At 43.6% G+C, this 20,183-nt stretch overlaps 1 protein-coding gene and 1 pseudogene across 2 annotated transcripts in view; one reads left to right on the top strand and one right to left on the bottom strand.

Annotated features, from left to right (window-relative positions):
- The window catches only part of LOC139552442 (protein mono-ADP-ribosyltransferase PARP14-like), a 29,191-nt gene extending 19,139 nt beyond the window's left edge, over positions 1-10,052 (top strand). The window contains exons 13-17 of one of the 2 annotated variants that reach the window (XM_071364193.1): positions 3,377-3,580; positions 3,711-4,331; positions 5,031-5,182; positions 5,512-5,686; positions 5,860-10,052. In XM_071364193.1, the coding sequence (XP_071220294.1) occupies positions 3,377-3,580; positions 3,711-4,331; positions 5,031-5,182; positions 5,512-5,686; positions 5,860-6,143 (1,436 nt within the window). In that variant the 3' untranslated portion in view covers positions 6,144-10,052. Of the gene's footprint in view, positions 1-3,376; positions 3,581-3,710; positions 4,332-4,707; positions 4,802-5,030; positions 5,183-5,511; positions 5,687-5,859 lie in introns of those variants that run through there. The other variant, XR_011670432.1, reaches the window with a different exon arrangement.
- A 2,748-nt stretch (positions 10,053-12,800) lies between these two features.
- LOC139551862 (histamine H2 receptor-like) lies at positions 12,801-14,934 on the bottom strand (annotated as a pseudogene).
- Positions 14,935-20,183: the final 5,249 nt, after the last annotated feature.

Raw genomic sequence — 20,183 nt, 5'->3', positions numbered from 1 at the left:
CCTCATAATGACGACCTGCTACTCATAATGACGACCTGCTACTCATAATGACGACCTGCTACTCATAATGACGACCTGCTACTCATAATGACGACCTGCTACTCATAATGACGACCTGCTCCTCATAATGACGACCTGCTACTCATAATGACGACCTGCTACTCATAATGACGACCTGCTCCTCATAATGACGACCTGCTACTCATAATGACGACCTGCTCCTCATAATGACGACCTGCTCCTCATAATGACGACCTGCTACTCATAATGACGACCTGCTCCTCATAATGACGACCTGCTACTCATAATGACGACCTGCTCCTCATAATGACGACCTGCTCCTCATAATGACGACCTGCTCCTCATAATGACGACCTGCTCCTCATAATGACGACCTGCTCCTCATAATGACGACCTGCTACTCATAATGACGACCTGCTCCTCATAATGACGACCTGCTCCTCATAATGACGACCTGCTCCTCATAATGACGACCTGCTACTCATAATGACGACCTGCTCCTCATAATGACGACCTGCTACTCATAATGACGACCTGCTACTCATAATGACGACCTGCTCCTCATAATGATGACCTGCTCCTCATAATGACGACCTGCTCCTCATAATGACGACCTGCTACTCATAATGACGACCTGCTACTCATAATGACGACCTGTTCCTCATAATGACGACCTGCTCCTCATAATGACGACCTGCTCCTCATAATGACGACCTGCTCCTCATAATGACGACCTGCTACTCATAATGACGACCTGCTCCTCATAATGACGACCTGCTACTCATAATGACGACCTGCTCCTCATAATGACGACCTGCTCCTCATAATGACGACCTGCTACTCATAATGACGACCTGCTACTCATAATGACTACCTGCTACTCATAATGACGACCTGCTACTCATAATGACGACCTCCTACTCATAATGACGACCTGCTCCTCATAATGACGACCTGCTACTCATAATGACGACCTGCTCCTCATAATGACGACCTGCTCCTCATAATGACGACCTGCTACTCATAATGACGACCTGCTCCTCATAATGACGACCTGCTCCTCATAATGACGACCTGCTACTCATAATGACGACCTGCTACTCATAATGACGACCTGCTCCTCATAATGACGACCTGCTCCTCATAATGACGACCTGCTACTCATAATGACGACCTGCTACTCATAATGACGACCTGTTCCTCATAATGACGACCTGCTCCTCATAATGACGACCTGCTCCTCATAATGACGACCTGCTCCTCATAATGACGACCTGCTACTCATAATGACGACCTGCTCCTCATAATGACGACCTGCTACTCATAATGACGACCTGCTCCTCATAATGACGACCTGCTCCTCATAATGACGACCTGCTACTCATAATGACGACCTGCTACTCATAATGACTACCTGCTACTCATAATGACGACCTGCTACTCATAATGACGACCTCCTACTCATAATGACGACCTGCTCCTCATAATGACGACCTGCTACTCATAATGATGACCTGCTCCTCATAATGACGACCTGCTACTCATAATGACGACCTGCTCCTCATAATGACGACCTGCTACTCATAATGACGACCTGCTACTCATAATGACTACCTGCTACTCATAATGACGACCTGCTACTCATAATGACGACCTGCTCCTCATAATGACGACCTGCTACTCATAATGACGACCTGCTACTCATAATGACGACCTGCTCCTCATAATGACGACCTGCTACTCATAATGACGACCTGCTCCTCATAATGACGACCTGCTCCTCATAATGACGACCTGCTACTCATAATGACGACCTGCTCCTCATAATGACGACCTGCTACTCATAATGACGACCTGCTACTCATAATGACGACCTGCTCCTCATAATGACGACCTGCTCCTCATAATGACGACCTGCTACTCATAATGACGACCTGCTCCTCATAATGACGACCTGCTCCTCATAATGACGACCTGCTACTCATAATGACGACCTGCTCCTCATAATGACGACCTGCTCCTCATAATGACGACCTGCTACTCATAATGACGACCTGCTCCTCATAATGACGACCTGCTCCTCATAAGGACGACCTGCTCCTCATAATGACGACCTGCTACTCATAATGACGACCTGCTCCTCATAATGACGACCTGCTACTCATAATGACGACCTGCTACTCATAATGACGACCTGCTCCTCATAATGACGACCTGCTCCTCATAATGACGACCTGCTCCTCATAATGACGACCTGCTACTCATAATGACGACCTGCTACTCATAATGACGACCTGTTCCTCATAATGACGACCTGCTCCTCATAATGACGACCTGCTCCTCATAATGACGACCTGCTCCTCATAATGACGACCTGCTACTCATAATGACGACCTGCTCCTCATAATGACGACCTGCTACTCATAATGACGACCTGCTCCTCATAATGACGACCTGCTCCTCATAATGACGACCTGCTACTCATAATGACGACCTGCTACTCATAATGACTACCTGCTACTCATAATGACGACCTGCTACTCATAATGACGACCTCCTACTCATAATGACGACCTGCTCCTCATAATGACGACCTGCTACTCATAATGACGACCTGCTCCTCATAATGACGACCTGCTACTCATAATGACGACCTGCTCCTCATAATGACGACCTGCTACTCATAATGACGACCTGCTACTCATAATGACTACCTGCTACTCATAATGACGACCTGCTACTCATAATGACGACCTGCTACTCATAATGACGACCTGCTCCTCATAATGACGACCTGCTACTCATAATGACGACCTGCTACTCATAATGACGACCTGCTCCTCATAATGACGACCTGCTCCTCATAATGACGACCTGCTACTCATAATGACGACCTGCTCCTCATAATGACGACCTGCTCCTCATAATGACGACCTGCTACTCATAATGACGACCTGCTCCTCATAATGACGACCTGCTACTCATAATGACGACCTGCTCCTCATAATGACGACCTGCTACTCATAATGACGACCTGCTACTCATAATGACGACCTGCTACTTTTCTTAGCCTAATTTTCAAATACTCTTGTTCTTTCTACGTCTTTTTCCCCAAATATACTATGCCTCTTTTACTTTTACTTGTTCCTTTCATATTTTCCTGGTCTCCTTCCCTTTCATATTTTCCTTGTCTCCTTCCCTTTCTTCCATATTTGTCTTGTGATTAGTCACTCTCAGGGACAGATTTGCTTCCATCATGTCATTGTCTATCTGTACTTCTGTCTCCATCTATGTCTTTCTGTTTGCCTCCATAGCCATGTCATTGTCTGTCTGCCTCCATCTGTCTGTCTGTCAGGCCAGGGTGGGGCGAGTCCCTCTGCTGTTGCGGACGCCATGATTGACGCAGTGGTGGACTTTGTGAAGAGGAAAAAGGGACAGTTTGTGAGAAGTGTGAAGATCCTGATATTCCAGACTGCCATGGTGACTGAGTTCCACAAGAGCATGAAGAGGAGAGTGGGAGAAGGAGTGGAGGAAAAGGGCATTTTTACCAGGCTAAAAGGTCAGTGAGAATGGAAGTGTGCGAGGTAGAAGACAATATGAGCTCAATGTGTACTAATACAATATAGTTGTTATAATCATAAGTGACATTTTGTCAAGGAGTTTATATTGTGTGTGCTCTTTCTTCATAGATACAGTGACAACCTACTTTATGGGACCCAGTGATGAGCGCTCTGCCCGTGAGAACTTTGTCATGGAGGGAGAGGAGTTTGCCCCAACCGTGTTCCAGCTGTGTGCAGAGAGCCCCCAGGCTGTGAGCCGTGCCCGGGACTGGGTTAAAAACCTCATAGTGAAGGAGCAAACTGAGAAAACCATCAAGAACCCGTACATCAGCCAGCTGAGCCAGGGGGATGTAGAGAAGTTGCAGGCCATGCAGAGGGAGCTGATGGTCAGGATACGCCTGGAGAAGAAGGGCCCTGATTCCCTGATCCGCCTGGAGGGCCTGAGCCGCGATGTGCTTACAGCAGACGGCCTCATCAGCAACATGGTCCTGGACCAGGAGAGGGCAGAGAACCGCAGACAGGCAGCTTTCCTGGTGAGCAGCCTGGTGGAGTGGCAGTACAAAGACCATAGTGGGACAATGGTGTCTTTTGACATGTTCACCAACTACATCCTGGAGGAGGCTGTGAGAGACAACAGCAAAGTGACAATCAAGATCAACAATGAGGATTATAAGGCAAATGTAGCCCACAAGAGAGCTGTCAAGATTGAGGGCAGTAGAGAAATTGAGTTACTGAGAAAAGACCTGAAAGGTGGGTCCATCCATAATAAATACTCATCTGTCTAGACTGCATTAAAATGAAATTATGGAGAACGGTGATATTAAATATAAAAGAATGTGTTATTTTTGTGTCCTTTTGTGGATGCATACAGTGTATCAGGGGTCTCCAACCTTTTCTAGAACAAGAGCTAATTTAAATATAGCTTTAATATAGGCACATTCTTCTCGTATCCTCTACCCTACAACTCGTCCCCGGGTTCTTGGTGTACAAGAGATGTTTTCTGTCAATATGCCTTGTAAAATAATGGTCAATAAGCAGTATTTGGAATGACAGGACCCATAAAATTCTCCATTTAAATTCTCTTGTATTTTCCATAATTCTGTTTTCTCTGTTTTATTTTAACTAGTTTGGGATTTTTCTCAATGATTCATAGAGAAACAACAAAGTGATGTTCTGAGTGCAGGTCAATGCTTACCTCACATCAGAAGACACTTTTTTGGGTAAAAAAAAATTGATTTGAGTGTAATTCACCTTTATTGAGCATCTAGCAAGAGAGGAATGTGTCATTCTAGCGATGTTTTTCTGCGGTTAGGCCTACTGCTGCAGCACATGTCATGGAACTGAGTATATCATCAATATGCATTTAAAGTTGTGAATGATTGAGTCTTTTTAATGACAATACTTATTGTGTAATAATTTGATCACTAAATGCCAAACTCTTTTGTCCAGACGATACATCAGTGTCTCTACCTGCACACTGGGATGACATGAAGGGCTCCCTCTTAATGCTGGTCCCACTAACTCCAGGATCCAAGGAATACAAAGACGTGGAGAAGAAATTTCAGAAAACTTTGCTCAACAACAACATCGTTTGTAAAAATGTATACCAGAATTTCATTTGCATTCCACAATAGACTGATTTTCTATGGTGACGTTATATGAAAAGCCTTACATTTGACGAATTTGATGTTAGGAATCCCTCAACTATCTTTTTTAAGACAATAATTTTAATTGTGTTTGCTGCTACATTAAAGACAGCAAAGCGTTTGGGATTTTTTTTTAAAGAATGGAACTGTAATTCCTGGAACCAGTTGAAATGTGTAATTCCTATTCCTTTGCTGTTCGATACATATTTAGCTAGGTGGGATTGCACTTCAGTAATAAATAAATCACTGTCGATTTCTACATGTGTTTTGTTTGCTATTCGAAGATTGAACGAGTCCAGAACCATTCACTGTGGAAGAGCTACCAGATAAAAAAGAACCTCCTGGAGGAGAAGAACAAGCACACGAACAACGAGAAACTGCTCTTCCATGGCACCAGTTCCAACTCCATCACCCAGATCAACAGCCATGGCTTCAATCGCAGCTACGCTGGAACACATGGTATGAGAATGGTCTCATGGAAACATGTCTGATGACCAATATTCTTTACTGTTATGTTGAGACCTTTTCCTAAGGGAGGAGGAGCTTGATGTTGAGACGTAAATCAATCTGATCAATTCGGTATCATTGTTCATTTTTTACAACTCTTTAAGAACAATATGTTTTTCGTCCAGGTGCTGCTATTGGCAATGGGTCATACTTTGCTGTGGACTCCAGTTATTCAGCAGGAAGATATTCTAAAGCTGATGCACAAGGGAACAAGCGCATGTACCTGGCCAGGGTTCTTGTTGGAGACTACACTCGGGGACAAGCAGGCTTGATTGTTCCTCCTGCCAAACCTTCAGGGAAGGATGCCGATTTGTACGACAGCGTCACAGACAACACCTCCAATCCAACCATGTTTGTGATCTTCAATGATGTGCAGGCTTATCCAGAGTTCCTCATCACATTCCAGTAAATCATATTTAACTACCTTCATTAGTATATCATTACTTCACAACTGTCTGTGTAAATGGTGTTAATGGTATGTGGGTTAGTTGTTATAGCCATGTCTGAGGTTAGACATCCTTAGAAAACTACTCTTTATAGACATAAATTATATTGCTTAGGCCCTGGGCCCAGTTGCATAAAAGATCTTAAATTAATTTTGTCCTTATATTTTCCCTTACATTTTCCTTAAGTTTAACCTCACTAGGGTATGTGGGACGGTAGCTTCCCACCGCTCAACAGCCAGTGAAACTGCAGGGCGCCAAATTCAAAACAACAGAAATCCCATAATTAAAATTCCTCAAACATACAAGTATTTTACACCCTTTTAAAGATACACTTGTTGTAAATCCAGCCACAGTGTCCGATTTCAAAAAGGCTTTACGACGAAAGCACACCAAACAATTATGTTAGGTCAGAGCCAAGTCACAGAAAAACACAGAAATAGAGAAAATAAATCACTAACCTTTGATGATCTTCATCAGATGACACTCATAGGACTTCATGTTACACAATACATGTATGTTTTGTTCGGTAAAGTTCATATTTATATCCAAAAATCTGAGTTTACATTGGCGCGTTATGTTCAGTAGTTCCAAAACATCTGGTGATTTTGCAGAGAGCCACATCAATTTACAGAAATTATCATAATAAACATTGCTAAAAGATACAACTGTAATGCATGGAATTTTAGATCCACTTCTCCTTAATGCAACCGCTGTGTCAGATTTCAAAAAAACTTTACGGAAAAAGCACACCATGCAATAATCTGAGTACAGCACTCAGAGACCAACACAACCCAAACAGATATCCGCCATGTTGTGTAGTCAACAGAAGTCAGAAATAGCATTATAAATATTCACTTACCTTTGATGATCTTCATCAGAATGCACTCCCAGGAGTCCCAGTTCCACAATAAATGTTTTTTTCTGTACGATAATGTCCATCATTTATGTCCAAATACCTCCTTTTTGTTTGCGCGTTTTGCCCAGTAATCAAAATTCATGACGCGCGATCACTAGGTCAGACAAAGTCAAAATGTTCCGTTACAGTCCGTAGAAACATGTCAAACGATGTATAGAATCAATCTTTAGGATGTTTTTAACATAAATCTTCAATAATGTTCCAACCGGAGAATTCCTTTGTCTTCAGAAATGCAATGGAACGCAAGCTAACTCACGTGAACGCGCATGGTCAGCTCGTGGCTCTCTGGCAGACCTCTGACTCATTCCCCTCTCATTCGCCCCCACTTCACAGTAGAAGCATCAAACAAGGTTCTAAAGACGGTTGACATCTAGTGGAAGCCTTGGGAAGTGCAATATGACTCCATAGACACTGTGTATTCAATAGGCAAAGAGTTGAAAAACTATTTCCCACTTCCTGGTTGGATTTTTCTCAGGTTTTTGCCTGCCATATGAGTTCTGTTATACTCACAGACATAATTCAAACAGTTTTAGAAACTTAAGAGTGTTTTCTATCCAAATCTACTAATTATATGCATATTCTAGCTTTTATGGCTGAGTAGCAGGCAGTTTAATTTGGGCATGCTTTTCATCCAAAATTCCCAATGCTGCCCCCTACCCTGGTGAAGTTAAGTCAGTTGCACAAACATTTTAAGGTTGTAACGCTCGTCCTCCTCCTCGTCTGAAGAGGAGCATGGATCGGACCAAAACGCAGCGTGGTTTGAATACATACTTGTTTTATTAAACGAAGACGGACACGAAAAAACACTTGATAAACTACAAAACAATAAACGATGTTAACAGACCTGTACTTGTGAACATATAACATGAAAGCACGAACAGGAAGGAACACACGAATAAAATGAACGAAACGAACGAAAACAGTCCCATGTGGCACAAACACTGACACAGGAACAATCACCCACAAACAAACAGTGAGAAACAGTCTACCTTAATATGGTTCTCAATCAGAGGAAACGTAAAACACCTGCCCCTGATTGAGAACCATATCAGGCTACTAACAATGAACCCAACATAGAAACACATAACATAGAATGCCCACCCAGCTCACGTCCTGACCAACTAAACAAAGACAAAACAAAGGAAATAAGGTCAGGAACGTGACAAAGGTGAATTTCTCCCTTAAATTAAGTAGAAAAGTTAAGGGTGCCCATGAGGTCCCTTAATAAGTGCTTAATTCAGTATGGATATCAATGTAAACAGCATTTGTGGAGGTGGATGTTGCTTTCCTCTGCCCTGGTTTCAAAAGAAAACCTCCACCACCAGCTAACAATAGAAGCTGCACATTCCATGGCGACACCGCTAGCTGGATAGCTAGCTACCAACTCTGTAAGTTAGCTTGACATAATAGAAACAAGTTGAGAAAAAAGATACTAAAAGAAACATGTTTTGTTATCTTCTGAATCAATTTGTTTCTCCGGTCTTGAATGTAGAAGTTAAATTTTGTGATCTCCCAAAATAAATGCAATCTCTTTGACAAGGTATTCTGTCAGGGTGTTTCCATGGATACCAGAGACTCTTTCCGCATGCATGCCTTCAAACTACCATAAAACCCTTAAATTTTGCCCTTACCTAAGGAAATGTTTGAGGGGCTCTGTGCAACAAAGGTTAGTGATTCATTTGATCTCTATTTCTGCTTTTTGTGACTCCTCGTCCTGGCTGGAAAAATGGCTGTGTTTTTATGTGACTAGGCACTGACCTAACATAATCGCATGGTATGCTTTCGTCGTAAAGCCTTTTTGAAATCGGACACTGTGGTGGGATTAACAATAAACGTATCTTTAAAATGGTGTATAATACTTGTATGTTTGAGGAGTTTTAATTATGAGATTTCTGTCGTTTGAATTTGGCGCCCTGCACTTTCACTGGCTGTTGTCAAATCGATCCAGTTAATTCCCTTCGGTAAGGGAAAGTTATTCCTTAAGGTAAACCCTTAACGCCTCGAGTCGATGTCCGTGCCCCTGTGGTGTGTCTAATTAGCATAATAAAAAAATCTCCATTAAAAATCCGTCGGTTTAAACAAGAGATACAGTATCTGTTTTTTTCACTGCATATGCCGATGTCGCACTTCCGCATCTGCAGTGAAAGGTGACGAGCTAGAGTCGTGTTTGTCAGACCATGAGACATCCCGAAAATCATCGGTCTTCTAACAATCGTCTGTAGCTTCCGAACAGTTTGGCCTACAAACTATTATGACGCCTCTATGGAAAGGTGAGATTCTCGCAAACACGTACATGTTGATGAGACTCATGAACACGATGGTGTTCTCCATTTTGCTCTACGACCCACACACTAATATGACCCCTCTGTGGAACGAGACTCTCATGAACATGTCAGTTGTCTGCTCTAGGACACCCAGTGGCCTCACAAGACTCATCTGAAGGTTCCCCCATTTGAAAGAATTAATGGAAGTATATATGGAGACTGTTAAGTTCCAACAATACGTGTTTAAATACATTTAAAAAAATGTTTACTGACCTTATATCTCAGATATAGGATAGACACTTCAGAACAAACTTCCTTTAGATTTTTGGGGGACTCTGTTGTTCCATGTAGTGAATCTGTTATTCAATGTGTTTGTATGGGCTTATTTCTTTCTTTCTGGCCTGGGTGACAGACATTTTCTGTTTCAAGATAAGGCATGACAACTAACATGGAATTGGCTAGCTATAGCAAAAATATACTGTCTGGAATCCAGGCGATCATATCACTCTTAAATAAATTTACCAATCATTCTGACTGTCTTCTCCGACTATTTTCTGTGTCCATGTTCCTTTTGATTTGGTTGTTTCTCCACATTTTAAATAATGTTATCTGGTAGTTGTCTGTGTTAATATACTGTACTGTGTCATGCCTGACAGTGCCTACACCTTAAATAAAAATACATTGGCAAGTGACTTTTAAATAAAAAATTTAGATTGAATTGTATAGTAGAAACATATGTCATTAACATTGATATGCACAAACAGATACAAATTCTTTCCATTTGTTTTGTGTCACCTCTGTTCTTGTGTGGATGACTTTACATAAGTCCTTGCCTACAGTGGTGGAAAATGTGTCATACTTGAGTAAAAGTAAAGATACCATAATAGAAAATGACACAAGTAAAAGCAACCCAGTAAAATTCTACTTGAGTAAAAGTCTAAAAGTATTTGTTTTAAAATATACTTAAGTATCAAAAGTAAAAGTATAAATAATTTCAAATTCCTTATATAAGCAAACCAGATGGCACCATTTTATTGTTTTTTAAATTTACGTAAAAGCCAGGGGCACACTCAGACATTATTTAGAGGCAGTAGGGATGACCAGGGATGTTCGTGAATTTGACTATTTTCCTGTCCTGCTAAGTATTCAAAATGTAACTAGTACTTTTGGTTGTCAAGGCAAATGTATGGAGTAAAGTACAATAGTTTTCTTCAGGAATGTAGTGAAGTAAAAGTTGTCAAAAATATAAATAGTGAAGTAAAGTACAGATACCCCAAAAAACGACTTAAGTAGTACTTTACACCACTGCTTGCAACATACGGAGTGCAAGTATCTGTGTAAAAGAGAGTTTGTGTGGGGACTTCTTTAACAATTTCATTTATATTATTCACTATTTGATCTACAATGAGGTCACATGACAGAAACAAAGCAGTCTACAAATCCAGTGGACAAAAGCCATCAGGAAATGACTCCACATTCTGATAAACAGACAAACATAAAGTGTCATAGTGCGAATGTCACATGCTGACCCACGGGTGAAGGTATCTCGGCAACACGTGAATGTGGGGGTGGTTGGGTTGATGTGAGCCAGTACTTTCCAAATAGTGGGTCAGTTATTTCTGCCGGGTCTCAGATAGAGCTGTCGGCTGTGACAGGAAGATGTCCCGACACAAAAGGGTTTGGGAACCACTGATGTGAGGGAACCTATTCCCAGTGGAACTCTCCAGCCTGGCTGTTGACGCAGGGGTACATTATTTACAGGATCCCTGGATGACACTTCCAGATGTCCTTCTTTCCCCTCCGCCGACCTCCTAGAATCCATCCAACATAGCTCTGAGTGGACATGCTGCACCTATTAGGGATGAACACACACACACATTCAAGTAAATCCAGCTGGGGTAGTCACAGATTCACCAAGTAAATCCAGCCAGGGTAGTCACTGATTCACCAAGTAAATCCAGCCAGGATAGTCACTGATTCACCAAGTAAATCCAGCCAGGATAGTCACTGATTCACCAAGTAAATCCAGCCAGGATAGTCACTGATTCACCAAGTAAATCCAGCCAGAGTAGTCACTGATTCACCAAGTTAATCCAGCCAGGGTAGTCACTGATTCACCAAGTAAATCCAGCCAGGGTAGTCACTGATTCCTCATAGAAATCCAGCCAGGGTAGTCACTGATTCACCAAGTAAATCCAGCCAGGGTAGTCACTGATTCACCAAGTAAATCCAGCCAGGGTAGTCACTGATTCACCAAGTAAATCCAGCCAGGGCAGTCACTGATTCACCAAGTAAATCCAGCCAGGGTAGTCACTGATTCACAAAGTAAATCCAGCCAGGGCAGTCACTGATTCACCAAGTTAATCCAGCCAGGGTAGTCACTGATTCACCAAGTAAATCCAGCCAGGGTAGTCACTGATTCACCAAGTTAATCCAGCCAGGGTAGTCACTGATTCACCAAGTTAATCCAGCCAGGGTAGTCACTGATTCACCAAGTAAATCCAGCCAGGGTAGTCACTGATTCACCAAGTTAATCCAGCCAGGGTAGTCACTGATTCACCAAGTAAATCCAGCCAGGGTAGTCACTGATTCACCAAGTAAATCCAGCCAGGGTAGTCACTGATTCACCAAGTAAATCCAGCCAGGGTAGTCACTGATTCACCAAGTAAGTCCAGCCAGGGTAGTCACTGATTCACCAAGTAAATCCAGCCAGGGTAGTCACTGATTCACCAAGTTAATCCAGCCAGGGCAGTCACTGATTCACCAAGTTAATCCAGCCAGGATAGTCACTGATTCACCAAGTAAATCCAGCCAGGGTAGTCACTGATTCACCAAGTAAATCCAGCCAGGGTAGTCACTGATTCACCAAGTAAGTCCAGCCAGGGTAGTCACTGATTCACCAAGTAAATCCAGTCAGGGTAGTCACTGATTCACCAAGTAAATCCAGCCAGGGCAGTCACTGATTCACCAAGTTAATCCAGCCAGGATAGTCACTGATTCACCAAGTAAATCCAGCCAGGGTAGTCACTGATTCACCAAGTTAATCCAGCCAGGGTAGTCACTGATTCACCAAGTAAATCCAGCCAGGGTAGTCACTGATTCACCAAGTAAATCCAGCCAGGGTAGTCACTGACTCACCAAATTAATCCAGCCAGGGTAGTCACTGATTCACCAAGTAAATCCAGCCAGGGTAGTCACTGATTCACCAAGTTAATCCAGCCAGGGTAGTCACTGATTCACCAAGTAAATCCAGCTAGGGCAGTCACTGATTCACCAAGTAAATCCAGCCAGGGTAGTCACTGATTCACCAAGTAAATCCAGCCAGGGCAGTCACTGATTCACCAAGTAAATCCAGCCAGGGCAGTCACTGATTCACCAAGTAAATCCAGCCAGGGTAGTCACTGATTCACCAAGTAAATCCAGCCAGGGCAGTCACTGATTCACCAAGTAAATCCAGCCAGGGTAGTCACTGATTCACCACCAGTGGGTGTGGCACTCGTTTCTGCAGGGACACAAAGATAGTTGTGGACGTGCGTCTCCACGCTAGCCCCCATGCAGCACAGCAGCTCCTCATAGGCCCTGCGGAAGTCCAAGTTCAGGGCCGGGTACAGGATGGGGTTGACAGCGGAGTTAAAGTAGCCCAGCCACAGCACCACAGAGAGGGCAGTAGTAGGGGGATTAGTCTCTGCCCTGATGCCCATGCAGGTAAAGGTACAATAGTGAGGTATAACCAACAGATAACTAAGGGCCCCGGAACTGCTGCTAGTGTCACTGTGGCCTTGTGCTCCCGCGCTGTGGCCGCCGCTGATGCTCTGCGTGCGATTGAAGCAGTGGCAGCTCGGATACGCAGTACCCGAATGGATGGATGAAGACAGGTTAGAGAAACAGGTCAGCAGATGGACGACTGAGCAGATTACATTAATAAATGGATGTAACTCTAAGAGCTACTACTAATTCTTCCAGTACTACTATTGATGCTCCAGACATAATTACTAGTATCACTTCTACCACTGGTAATGGTACTACTGCACAACAAATATGGATAAGAAATAAAACACTAACCTGTTCACGTGCTATCCAAAAGATTCAGTGGTACATATCGTACATGACCAGTAGTGGGAGGTAGAAGTTACCAAAGGCATCCAGAAGCACGTAGTTGTTGTGCCATTCAAAGCGGCAGGTGCGTCCCTCCACCTCGACCCAGTCCAGGTTCTGCACCCTGAAGTCACCCGTGTTCCAGCCCAGGTGGATGGGGAGGAAGGAAGTGGGGAAGAGACCCAGATGACAGTGATGGCCTGAGCTACCCGGGGAGGGGTGACTCTGCGGAGGCCGCATAGCGGAGGTGAGATGGCCTGGTAACGGTCCACACTGATCGCCAGCAGGGTCAGGATGGAGGCTGTACAGAGCATCACATCCAGAGAGATGTAGATGTTACAAAGGATGCCCCCCAGGGGCCAGTGTCCACTCAGCAGCTCCCGGGTGGCAGAGAGGATCAGCACCAGCAGACCCAGTAACAGATCCATCACGGCTAGCAGAAAAAAGCCGTTAGAAATGCGGCACAGGCGGCGGCTGAGCCCCACGGCCAAACACATCAGCATGTTCCCGTTGATGGTATGCACGATGAAGGACACTAGAAACAGCCAACGGAGAGCCGTGTAGAATATGGAGTCCCACCCCCTCCGCTAGGTCACAAGGACCAGCCTGCCTCCACATCAGTCCACTGCTACTGGCAGCTTCTCTGTTCCTGGAGGCAGGACTACGGACAGGGCTACTGATAGAATCCAAGCCTCAACGCTCTTCTTATCAAGTGTCATGACATGGCCCTTTCTGGGTATAGATCGTGGCATCCCCCCCTCTCTCTCTCTCCTACACCCAGGTTCTGTTATCTCAGGTCGTAAATTCCTGGAGGAGACTCTCTCCTCCTGGTCATGCAGTATAGAGAGAGAGAGTTTCACAGTAGAACAAATTAACTTCTACTACATCACAGAACTTGAGAATAGAACAATATCCATGTTTTGGAGAATGTGTAAACGGTCGGTGGAGAAGCCAGCTACGACCCGGTCCGTTTTGTTTCATGTTTGTGACCTCATGAAAGACAATACAGCCACATTACCATAACTCTGTTTATACAGGTGCCTCTTGAGTGCGTCTAATTATTGTATAAAATGAATGAGTAAAGATGAAACTATTTGTGAAATGATGTAATGCTATGTTAAACCGTTAATGTGTGAGAAATGTATTCCCTTTAAAGATTAACTAAGTCATTGGCCCACCCCCATGAGCACAGACATTATCTGGCTCATGGGACAGCCCTTTTCTACTGTTATGAATAAAACCTCCACCTGAAGAAATCCTCTTCAGACCATGCATACCTCGGTCAGCTGAGTGGGCAGAGGTTTGAGTAGAGACCCCAAAAACCTCAGTTTAAGCAAAGCTTTGAATTATCCATTCTAACCACGAAAGACTTCAGGGAAGCAGAGAGACGCTCGGTTTAACTTTCCAACAGAAGGACTGACGATTCCAACAGAGATCACGACGACACACTGGGCGTTAATATATATTGATTGCCGTCATATCGGCTTAGCCCACTAGGGAACCTCCCCTATCATTTCCTTGTAACCATATCTACTGTTTATTTATGCATTTATGTGATTATTTAGTTAGTAAATAAATGATTAAGACAATTGATGTATGGATGGTTCATAGTAAAGGCTGGGTTCGTGCAGATAACCAACAATTCACGATGTTACGACGTTTGGAATGAGACTAACGTGAGGTAAAGAATAATTTATTAATTAGAAGACTAATTGATCAGATATTAAAATATTAGGAAAATTATAACTTTGTAATCTGAAGATTGTCCTTGGTGCCCCAACTTCCTAGTTAATTACATTTACATGATTAGTTTAATCATGTAATAATAATTACAGAGAATTGATTTGATAAAATAACAGTCTTCACTTTAATGATGCCAAAGACACAACACAAGCTTGTTGAGGACTTGGTATAATGACAGGGTCCTGTCAATTCAGCTGTCAGTATCTATCAGATTAATGAGTGCTTCTGATGGTGTTGCACTGCGGGGGGATGCTGTATTGCCGATGCAGTGGAGGATGTTTTTTAGCCATCTCTGTTTTCACCGTTCCGCAGCAGATGACCTCTGAAGCAGCCCTGATGAACAAAAAATGAAACAATGGTCATTAGGCTATGCTATAATCGGGCTCTGTGGAGATTATATTTTAACACAAATAAATTGTGCTTGAAAGATTAGTGGAATCTGTGTGGGTAGCTGGACAGGTAGGATGACTGACAGTGAAGGTGAACAGGTGGTCACGTGTCAGGTGACAGAAGAATGGATGAGACTGAGGCAGGAATTCCTTTAACCATAAAGTGGTATATTTACTGAGTAGTCTGTGCTGCATAACAAAGGAAACAAAATAACATGTATCCAATCAAATTCATAATCACAAAGATCAAATCATAACAATCATTCATTATTAACATAATTAGGGAATTCAACAATCCAGTTCATTAAGAAGTCAATAGTAATCACCCGTGAGTCATTTAGGCTCTTAACTATTTATCATAAATCATGAAATAAATACAAACAGTGAATGGTCATTCAATCTATAATCTCCTTTAGTTTGATATCAAAGTCGATCAGTTAGCAAACAATGACGTTTCTCATTTCACCCTTTCAATTGTCTTCATGTGTACATGTAATTAATTTAATTACATATTAACCATATCGATTGCATAATTGGCCTATGAGGATCCGTATGGCCGCGATCATTTACAATTCACATTACACAATATGTTTGAAGCGTGCGCTCCAAGCCGCGCTCCGCGATAATAACTATAAACAATAACTGATGGCCCACTCTCCCGATCAAAACAGTTAGTTCAGATGAAAGGTAACAGAGTCGGTGGACTGACGTGGATTCATGGACGCACAGAACTTCTGGAGCAGACGGAGTTAAGGAAGAGAAAGCAGCGAGATCAGGCGATGGCGTTTTCCTCCTTTTATGTGGATGAGATCTGTCGGTCATTGCCACCTGACCTAATTAAAGCGCCCCTGGCCCAGCTGAGTAAGTGGCCATGAATTAAAGGATTATTCCACCAACTCCATGGGCCTTTTCTACAGTGCTTTAGTAGGCTGATGTTAAGTAGTACGAGGTAGAGGCTGTGTTGGATGACATAGCAGCCATTGCATTGACCCGTAAGAGAATGATCTCATTACGCAATAATATCATAGAGACCAAGTACAGATACTGGGGTGCAAAAGAGCAGAAATAAATATCAATATGGGGATGAGGTAGTGGATGCACAATTTACAGATGGGCTGTGTACAGCTGCAGCGATCAGTGAGCTGCTCAGATAGCTGATGCTTAAAGTTAGTGAGGGAGATATAAGTCTCCAACTTCAGCGATGTTTGCAATTCGTTCCAGTCTTTGGCAGCAGAGAACTGGAAGGAAAGGCAGCCAAGTAGGTGTTGGCTTTGGGGATAACCAGTAAGATATACCTGCTGGAGTGAGTGTTATGGGTGGGTGTTGTTATGGTGACCAGTGAGCTGAGATAAGGCAGAGCTTTACCTAGCAAAGACTTATAGATGACCTGGAGCCAGTGGGTCTGGCGACGAATATGTAGCAAGGTCCAGCCAACGAGAGTATACAGGTTGCAGTCGTGGGTGGTATATGGGGCTTTGGTGACAAAATGGATGGCACTGTGATAGACTACATCCGATTTGCTGAGTAGAGTGTTGGAGGTTATTTTGTAAATGATATCGAGGATCGGTAGGATTGGTAGGATAGTCAGTTTTACTAGGATATGTTTGGCAGCGTGAGTGAAGGAGGCTTTGTTGCGAAATAGGAAGCCAATTCTAGATTTAATTTTGGATTGGAGATGCTTAATGTGAGTCTGGAAAGAGAGTTTACTGTCTAGCCAGACACCTAGGTATTTGTAGTTGTCCACATATTCTAAGTCAGAACCGTCCAGAGTAGTGATGCTAGTCGGGCGTGCAGATGCGGGCAGCGATCAGTTGAAGAGCATGCATTTAGTTGTACTAGCGTTTAAGAGCAGTTGGAGTCCACGGAAGGAGTGTTGTATGGCATTGAAGCTCGTTTTGGAGGTTTGTTAACACAGTGTCCAAAGAAGGGCCAGATGTATACAGAATGGTGTCGTCTGCGTAGAGGTTGATCAAGGAATCACCCGCAGCAAGAGCGACATCATTGATGTATACAGAGAAGAGAGTCGGCCCGAGAATTGAACCCTGTGGCACCCCCATAGAGACTGCCAGAGGTCCGGACAACAGGCCCTCCGATTTGACACACTGAACTATATCTGAGAAGTAGTTGGTGAACCAGGCGAGGCAGTCATTTGAGAAACCAAGGCTGTCGAGTCTGCCAATAAGAATGCGGTGATTGACAGAGTCGAAAGCCTAAGCCAGGTCGATGAAGACGGCCGCACAGTACTGTCTTTTATAGATGGCGGTTATGATATCGTTTAGTACCTAGAGCATGGCTGAGGTGCACTCGTGACCAGCTCGGAAAACAGGATTGCACAGCGGGGAGAAGGTGCGGTGGGATTCGAAATGGTCAGTGATCTGTTTGTTAACTTGGCTTTCGAAGACTTTGGAAAGGCAGGGCAGGATGGATATAGGTGTCACCCCCTTTGAAGAGGGGAACGACCGTGGCAGCTTTCCAATCTTTAGGAATCTCGGATGTTACGAAGGAGAGGTTGAACAGACTAGTAATAGGGGTTGCAAAAATGGTGGCGGACAATTTTAGAAAGAGAGGGTCCAGGTTGTCTAGTCCAGCTGATTTGTTCGGTTCCAGGTTTTGCAGCTCTTTCAGAACATCTGCTATCTGGATTTGGGTGGAGGAGAAGCTGAGGAGGCTTCGGCAAGCAGCTGTGGGGGGTGCGGAGCTGTTGGCCAGGGTTGGGGTAGCCAGGAGGAAAGCATGGCCAGCCGTAGAGAAATGCTTATTGAAATTCTCGATTATCATGGATTTATCAGTGGTGATAGTGTTTCCTAGCCTCAGTGCAGTGGGCAGCTGGGATGAGGTGCTCTTATTCTCCATGGACTTTACAGTGCCCCAGAACCTTTTGGAGTTAGAGCTGCAGGATGAACATTTCTGTTTGAAAAAGCTAGCCTTTGCTTTCCTAACTGACTGTGTGTATTGGTTCCTGACTTCCCTGAAAAGTTGCATATCGCGGGGACTAATCGATGCTAGTGCAGTACGCCACAGGATGTTTTTGTGCTGGTCGAGGGCAGTCAAGTCTGGAGTGAACCAAGGGCTATATCTGTTCTTAGTTCAACATTTTTTGAAAGGGGCATGCTTATTTAAGATGGTGAGGAAATTACTTTTAAAGAACAACCAGGCATCCTCTACTAACGGGATGAGGTCAATATCCTTCCAGGATACCCAGGCCAGGTCGATTAGAAAGGCCTGTTCGTGGGAGCATTTGACAGTGATGAGGGGTGGTCGTTTGGCCGCGGACCCATAACGGATGCAGGCAATGAGGCAGTGATCACTGAGATCCTGATTGAAAACAGCAGAGGTGTATTTAGAGGGCAGGTTGGTCAGGATGATATCTATGAGTGTGCCCGTGTTTACGGATTTGGGGTTGTACCTGGTAGGTTCCTTGATAATTTCTGTGAGATTGAGGGCTCTAACATTAGCTTAGACTTGACTTGAAGGTATTGAAAATGTCCAGACTGCTGAAAATGTTCATGTTCTTGTGGGATTATGATCTAATTGGCTAAATGGATACAGTCTCTTTTTTTCACAACCAGTGACAGTGAGTTCTGTTGTTCCCACTATCTGACCTCCCTCTCCACCTCCCTAACCCAGGTAATGTAGCTAGTGTTCCCATTACAGACAGATGAAACATTGCATGCACAGTGCTGGTTGATCCAATACACTCATTAAGGATGGATGACAATGGCATAGGGTTGACTGACTGTGAGCTGAAAGTTGATGTGATAACACTGTGCTATCAGAGCTCCAATCAGATAACAGAGAGGCACGAGGCAGGAACAGACAAAGTCCACAGCAGGAAGCCAGCCAGCCAGCCCAGTACAGGGCAAACATTATTTACTGTGCTCACAAGATCAGGAATTTACAATAGTCTGAAGATAAGGGCTGACTGTATTTTAGGGAAACTGGAACAGAATGTCTGCAGTCGATCACACTCTAGTCATATCATGCATAGTGTTGGTGAAGCGGGCCTGGGCAAAAGGATTGTTTAACTATCCTTGTGGGGTCCAAATAATTGATTCCCATTAAAAATCATATTTTGGTGGCCTCTGGTACATTCTAATGCCTTGATTACATCTGAAATAAACAGCGCAATTATTAAATACTTTATCGAGTTTACTTCCCAGATTGGACACATTTGTTATGGTATTGTGTAAAAAGACATGACTTTACAATTTAAATGACTGAAAATGTATGAATTCAGTGTATTGTTAGTTGATTTGGATATTGTTTAGGTCTAGGCCTATATGATCAGGACTATTTCCTAAGTAAAAGAACATTAAACCTGTCACGACTCCCGCCGAAGTTGGCTCCCCTGCCTGTTCGGGCGGTGCTCTGCGGGCGGCGTCACCGGCCTACTAGCCGCCACCGATCCCTTTTTCCTTTTCTGTTAGTTTTGTCTTATTAGTTGCACCTGTTCCTATTTGTGTTTTCTTGATTTTCTAGCCTATTTAAGCTTGTTAGGCCCGCTCTAGTTTGTGCGGGATTATTTTGTGTTCACGTTTAGTGTTGGCTGTGGTTTTGTGCTCCGAACCGTTTTCCGCCCTGTGTTTGGGCATGACC

Source organism: Salvelinus alpinus, chromosome 24 (assembly GCF_045679555.1).
Source record: "Salvelinus alpinus chromosome 24, SLU_Salpinus.1, whole genome shotgun sequence".
Classification (NCBI taxonomy): domain Eukaryota; kingdom Metazoa; phylum Chordata; class Actinopteri; order Salmoniformes; family Salmonidae; genus Salvelinus; species Salvelinus alpinus.
Note: the sequence above shows the minus strand (reverse complement) of the source record. Positions and strands in the feature narration are given on the sequence as shown.